General features: G+C 44.3%; 2 protein-coding genes across 3 annotated transcripts; both read right to left on the bottom strand.

Moving 5' to 3' along the window:
• Positions 1–1,650: 1,650 nt before the first annotated feature.
• Positions 1,651–3,819, bottom strand: gdpgp1 (GDP-D-glucose phosphorylase 1). Its single transcript, XM_018765103.1, has one exon. The coding sequence runs from the start codon at positions 3,062–3,064 to the stop codon at positions 1,943–1,945; it is 1,122 nt and encodes a 373-aa protein (XP_018620619.1). The 5' UTR covers positions 3,065–3,819; the 3' UTR covers positions 1,651–1,942.
• A 665-nt stretch (positions 3,820–4,484) lies between these two features.
• Positions 4,485–6,847, bottom strand: rccd1 (RCC1 domain containing 1). Of its 2 annotated transcripts, XM_018765101.2 has the most exons (8): positions 6,529–6,847; positions 6,175–6,381; positions 5,916–6,081; positions 5,664–5,785; positions 5,347–5,448; positions 5,010–5,150; positions 4,866–4,895; positions 4,485–4,670 (listed from the first exon to the last, which is right to left on the bottom strand). In XM_018765101.2, the coding sequence occupies exons 1-8, from the start codon at positions 6,794–6,796 to the stop codon at positions 4,513–4,515; spliced, it is 1,194 nt and encodes a 397-aa protein (XP_018620617.2). In that variant the 5' UTR covers positions 6,797–6,847; the 3' UTR covers positions 4,485–4,512. The 2 variants fall into 2 exon arrangements, with proteins under 2 accessions (XP_018620617.2, XP_018620618.2); XM_018765102.2 differs by lacking the exon at positions 4,866–4,895.
• Between the last annotated feature and the right edge of the window lie 163 nt (positions 6,848–7,010).

The raw sequence follows: 7,010 nt of genomic DNA, 5'->3' as shown, positions 1-7,010 counted from the left end.
ATTTGAGAAACCCATCTCTCCAGCACTCTCAAGTGAACCCACAACGACCTACCTGGTCTTCCAAGTCCCTCGTTCCTGCTCCTGATGTCCATAGCCCCCGACACTTGCATCGCCTCCTTGACTACAACATCGTATTCTCCCCAAGACCTACGTTTGGCATTGACTGACCCACGCCTGTCCCTGACCACGAATCTCACCTGCTACCTTGTGTACCGACAGTAAAGATCCTGCAATTGGGTTTGCACACATACCTCAGTCTCCTGCCTGCTCAGTATGACATGGACCACATTGCTGTTTACAGTATCTTGTGTGTTACTGTATTTGGCTTTAATTTTTTGTTTTTACCCTCCTAACCATAGCACCAAAGCGTAAATGTAATGCAAGTGATGGTGATGCACCAAAGAAAAGGAAAACGATCACAATTGAATCTAAAGTGGAAATAATAAAGTGACTGGAAAAAAGGTGAAACACCAACAAACACTGGAAAAACAAACATTAAAGTTTCTTTAATGTTTTTTATACATACCTACACACACACTCTCTCTCCTCCTCCTCTACACTTTATTATACTGTAGTGACATTTATTATTATTATTATTATTACAGTAATATTATGTTAGATATTTTAGTGTATCTGGAAGTGTTTCTTTAATGTTTTTTATGCATAGAAATGTACACAATAAATGATTTACTAAGAGAAACTGACGTTAGATACACACACACTGACTGACTGAAACTGCTTGTCCCAAACGGGGTTGCGGCAAACCGGAGCCTAATCCGGCAACACAGGACACAAAGGCTAGAGAAGGAGGTGACACACCCAGGACGGGACACCAAGCAGGACTTGAACCCCAGACCCACCAGAGAGTGGGCCCCGGGCAAGCCAGCTGCACCGCTGCACCCCACATTAGATATAAACCATACCTCACTGTTTCGACTTATGTACAAATCCAACTTAAAGGCAGGTTTAGGAATGGAACTCGTTCATCATCCGGGGACTGCCTGTACCTGTTTTATTAAGGCAAACCTGGGTACGATCGTACTGCACGCTTCTTTAAGTTGACTTTCGGACATTTCTGGAGGGAATTTTTTGACAGGGTGGAGGAGCCATTACATGGAGGGAACAGGTGTGTGTTAGGAGTGTGACCTGAGAAACAAGTATTTTATGCACATTCTGTGTTTCCTGAGAAATGTTCTCAGGGAGGGGGCGCAGTGGGTTGGACCAGGTCCTGCTCTCCAGTGGGTCTGGGGTTCGAGTCCCGCTTGGGGTGCCTTGCGACGGACTGGCGTCCCGTCCTGGGTGTGTCCCCTCCCCCTCTGGCCTTACGCCCTGTGTTGCCGGGTAGGCTCCGGTTCCCCGCGACCCCGTATGGGACAAGCGGTTCCAAGAATGTGTGTATGTTCTCAGGGATTCTGTGCAGCAGCGCCCCCGTGTGGACAATATGAGCACCTCAAGCGATATTTCCTTTGGGTGGAGGTACAACGGCTGACGACTGTTATACCGAATATGGAACGGTGAGTCTGAGTTGCGCCACCTACTGCGAGGAACCAGGAGTTTCCGTACAAAATATCACTGTATAGAAGTTTTTAAAACCTTAACAGAAGACAGTTTGCACAAAATATAACAGAACGACTTTATTATCATTTCCCTATATCTGTTAAGTCACCAGTTCCCCGACTGATCAATAATTTTGCAGCAGCAGGTTCCACCATCAAGAACATACACGCGTTTTAGAAAATTAAACATTCCACCACATAACGTCCATATAAAATATTAAAATCCATTAAACACATTTAAAAATCCTGAACCATTTCGTTATTTATAATTAAAAGTTCACATATACAGTTGATAAATAGGTTTAATACACAGAAAAAAATAGCGCTATAAATTACACTTCTCCTATACTTATTTCAACATGCATGTCCCTCAAGTAATTATTGGTCTAAATTGTTTGTAAATATTTTGCGAGTTCCATTTCTAATTGTAGAAATGCTTCTTCAGGCAGTAGGTATTTTTCAATAATGCCTTTCACTTTTTTTTCAGCAATGGTGTCAAAATCTTCCCGGCTTTTAAAAGGCAAGTGACCCGCAAGTTCACAAAGAGCAACGTTGAAGGCCGACTCCTCCTTAGCTCCAAAGCAAGACAACCGTGGCCATATCAAAATTCGCACACCAGAACGCTCGACGGAAGGGGAACAGCAGCTTTTTGGAGGGCAACCCCGAGTCAGAAACAGATTGTGCGCAATATTTCTCTCGGCTAAATAGTCAGTCAACTGACAAATGGTAGCAGCCATCCCTTCCAAGTGTTCTCCTTCTGTGTAGAAGACAAACCCAGGGGGGAAGTCAGTCATGCAATGGAACGCCTTGTCAGGCACTAGAGGTTTGGTTGGAGCAGATTCAATTCTCAGCTCGTGATCCAAATAGTAACAGTGTAGATGTAAGTGGTTCACAGAGGCAAATGCCCCCAGACTATTGAATCCCACCCGGAATCCTGGGTGAGAACTTAAGAAAATTGACTCCATTCCAATTTGGATGGCAAAGGGAGTGAGGATCTGCGGGAGGCACAGAGCCGGGTCAGGGATTAGCAAACAGTGGCCAAACTCTAGAGGACTGACGTTGATCACAACCAGCATCCTCCCTGCCCCATCCTGGTGGGAGCGTTGTCTCTCACAGCTCCATGGCGGCTCTGCGCCTGTGGCGCCTCCGTCCTCCTTGCTCATTTCGAACACGATTTCATCAGAATGTATTCTGTTGAAGTTGAACTGTTTCGCGTCAAAGTGTTGTCTGATACTCGAGATTTCCTGCGGTTTTCTTCTCTCCGTGCCCCGCAGGATGTTTAGCTGAGCTACAAAGCGTAAGGCGCCAGGGAGGACCCGTGTTTGGAGGTCCCCGAGCTCGTAGCGGAACAGCCCCTGTCGCATCTTCGCGGACCACCCAGATCTCAAAGTCTCGTCAAATCTGGAAAGTCCTGCTTTACTACACTGCGCGCACCATTCGGACCGGCAAACATGGCTAACAAAGTCCCTGTCACTGTAAGCGAAGCAGTGAGTGGGACACGTTTCCATATTCACTGGGGAAATGAGTCGCCAGAGTCTGGGTTGCTTTCGACATCCAGTTCCCTGTATCACCAGGCACCATTTTTTGTACCGGTTCCTGCTGAGACGCACACGGGGGTCGCCATCTTGCCATTACGTCACGAGCAACGAAGAAAGGCCCCCCCGTAAATTTCCAAAGATATGCCTGTCGAAAAGTTTGTAGAAATAACCTTTTTATTACATAAAACTATTATTGGACGAAAAGGCTAAGTCAATTCAGCAAAGCAAATTTATGTCTAAAATTAAATGTTAAACCGATTCATATCAGCAGGTGCAATCTTCTAGTAACACATGAACGACGATATTAAATAAAGGCGTACGCGTGAGTCGTTCGTGTCAGAAGCCGTCTGAGCTGATGGTGTTTTGTATAAACATCAATCTTCGTATTGCTGTTAGTAATGGCCATTAAAGCCTTTCATCTTAAGTATACGTATGAGGCAGGTTTTCAATAGATCGTAGTGTATGATTTCCAGCAGATATTATGCACCCTCAGACATAGCTCGTCAGTGTTATGTACATCACAAGAACAGCTAGCAGCGCTTACATCGCCACTGGCACTGCGTGTCCAATACACCAACCCAACAGGCATTTTTCACTATCAGCAAACGCTACTGTGAAAATACTTGTATTGTGAAAGAAATTTTAACGGGATTTCCTCTCACTCTGGACTTTAACAATACATTACTTAAGTTTAAAAGGCCTGTATTAGTTTGTGTGATCTATTCAGTTAGAATATGTAAAATACGTAAGTAACGTGATTGCGTAACACGACGTATTTATTGTATGTTCATGGAAGATGGCGGAAAAACGAAGCGACCTTAAGTCAGCCACGTGTGGACTGGTCATTAAACCACAAACAAAACATACATTACAGTTGGTAGCTGAAAAATAACTTAAGTTATACAGCATTTTGACACTGTTCAGCACTTACAACATATCCTGTGACCTTCTAGCAAAGAGGACTAGCGTAGTTCCTGGCTGTCCATCAGTAGAATTCTCCCCGTTTTATTATTTTATATAGAGCAAAGATTAACTGTATATAAGAGGTATTAAGTAGCCAATCAGTGTTAAGTTGTGCATCGACATCCTGGAATATAAATTCTTCACTGGATGTTATCAAAATGAATGTTCCATTATGCACCTATAAAATAACATCAGTGCTTTATAAATATGCACTAATTCATTAATTGGGGACAAGTTGGGCTTTTAAAGGTCTTTTTTATTTAACAAGCACTTAACATACCAGGGTAAAAATCTATGTACGTTGACCATCTATGGTAAGAAGCATTAAACAATCCCCGAATTAGCTTGCAGCTCCAGTCCACAGACAAGTAAATTGTGTGTATCAAATTGTGTCAGGGGAGAGGGGGGAAGGGGGGGGAAAAAAAAAAAAAAAAAAAAAAGCTTTCTACACATTTTCAAGATTCTGACTGTTCTCTTTCAACTACAGAAACAAATGTATTCCAAGGCCCACACACCACATCTAAAACAAACAGTGCGTTATCAGAGAAGAAATCCACATGCAGCGGCTGGTCAGAACTACAGGAGCTACCATGTCCAAGTTGCCCATAATCACCTGCAACAGAAATATGAGAAGGGATGCCATCTCACTGATACACATTGAACGCAATGGCTCTCGAGTTGACCACATACTGTTCTTAGCAAAAGGAACAGTGCTGACCAAAGAAAAAAGCTTTTCTATAAATTAACTCTAACATGCATTGAAAATAATGTATGTGTGAAAAATGTTTGCTACAGTATTATAACTTACCCCACCCCCATGTGAAAAGATTACCTTTACCTGGAGGGGGGGAGAAAAAAAAAAAAAAAAAAAGTTGCTGCCAAGAAGTAATAGCCATCAGACAACAAACTAGCCAATATTTTTAAAGTTACACTTTAAAATTCGAGGTCTTACCAGTGACAGCTGCTGTGTGACGGGATCCACAACTGACTTTGGTGACCTCAGAGTCCTCGGGAAGGTCTACTAGTGCTGGAAAGGCCTGAATGGAAATGAACACTCCTCTGCTGTCTTCTCCATCAGTGTCTGAACCGGTTCCTAACAGAGAATCGAACTGAGCTATTACATAACCAAAGCCAACCACAAGTTAAAAGAATATAGACAAAAACTCCATGAATGTTTTGCATGAAGCCCAAGTACAGGAGAGGACCCACTACATTAAACAGGCTGCAACACAAAAGAAATTATAGAATGTCTTATAACAATAGTACAACAGGCCTTCTCTCTGGCTCACCTTCGACTTGATCCGTGTGCTTTCTCTCTTCCTGCAGGCCTCTAGCTGGCATTCCCAGCTGCCCACTCTCATTCCAGCCCCAGGTATACATATCTCCTCCTGCTGCCATCATTTTATTGCAGAAAGATCACGCATCCACACATAAGATGAAGCATGGTGGCACAAAACAGACTTGCCTTTAAGTGTAACAAAAAATAGGCCACCACCAAACTGTCCAGCTACATTTAAAAAGGTGACTTTGGAGAATCTGAACACAAAGCAAGAAATTATCAGTGTTGACACACCAAAAAAAAGACAAGTATGCAGTCAATTCTTACTACTGATGGAGGCAGAATGCCAGCTGCCCGCTGCCACGCCTGCCATGGCTACACCCCACAGTGCTTCCACTACCCTTGGTTCCTCCTCCTGTTCCAGTCCACCATGTCCCAGCTGGCCATGACTGCCAATGCAAAAGCAGGGAGGCTGTCACCCTAAAATTACTTTCTTTATTAGGGGGTAGTGAGGGGTGAGAGTGAGGTAAGGAGTGAAAATGTCACACAGTGAACAATGGAGGTGTGTTCCTCCCTCACCTGCCCAAGCCCCAGGTGTACACACTACCTGAGGCAGTCAGAAGGACTGCATGCTCCAAGCCCAAGGCCAAGCTCACCGCACGCAGCTGAGGGGACAAGGTGCGAAACATGGGGGGATTTGTGGTAATATACCCCCCTGGAACCAGAGGCAAAGCTACTGGAGACCCTACAGAGAAAAGGCAATGCCAGAAATAATAACTGATGTGTAAACACTATATGCAACATATCAGCATGAAAAATGTGGCACTGAAGAGAGTACCCATGCCAGCCATTTCACTGAATTCCATCTTCCAGACAGGCAAGCCACCCCACGTGTCGAAGCTCCAGCATTCCGCCCTGTCCCCAAACAGCAGAGTGAGGTGTCTTTCCGTAAGCTGCGCATCCCTGCAGCCGCGACTCTCCGGCACGCAGTCGCAGACCGTCTGCGCAGACGTCCCAAAGCCCGACAGGCACACGTGAGCGTCAGCTGCAGGACACGACGGAAAGATATATGCATTGGATGCAAGACGACAGGTTTAGGCGAGAACTACTTACGAACAGCTTAAGTTCAAGTGACAGTTTAGAACAGATTTTCAAGCCAATGAACATGTGCCATGATGAAGCAGTTTATCACCTCCGAGGATCAGTGTTCCCCTTCGGCTCCAACTCGCCCGAATCTCAATGACTTTCTCCTCAGCTTTCCCACACACGACTTCTTTACTAGTACTTGCATCATGATCATGAGCCTTCTCGTTTGTCCCGTCAGAGTTACATGAAGCAAGCCTGACCGGAACAGTAACTTTTACTTCGACATTCTTCTCTAAATAGTCTTTCTTTTCACTAGAATGCACAGCTTTATATATTTGCCGGAAGCCGTTAAATCCAAAACCAAACCAAACCATCGCGGTTCCAGTGGATTATTACACCGCTACATCAGCAGACGCCATTACACAATGTGCATGCGCAGTAGAAACTGCACCTACTTCCGCTGTAAAGACACGCCCACCCCCTAGAGACCTTACAGCGCTACTTAAGAACGTGAATTTAAGAGCTTATCAAGTATATCAAATTTAAATGCATATTTTAGTTATGTACAATTACATATAAATTGTTCAT

The sequence above is a fragment of the Scleropages formosus genome, chromosome 7 (genome assembly GCF_900964775.1).
Source record: "Scleropages formosus chromosome 7, fSclFor1.1, whole genome shotgun sequence".
NCBI classification, from domain to species: domain Eukaryota; kingdom Metazoa; phylum Chordata; class Actinopteri; order Osteoglossiformes; family Osteoglossidae; genus Scleropages; species Scleropages formosus.
Note: the sequence above shows the minus strand (reverse complement) of the source record. Positions and strands in the feature narration are given on the sequence as shown.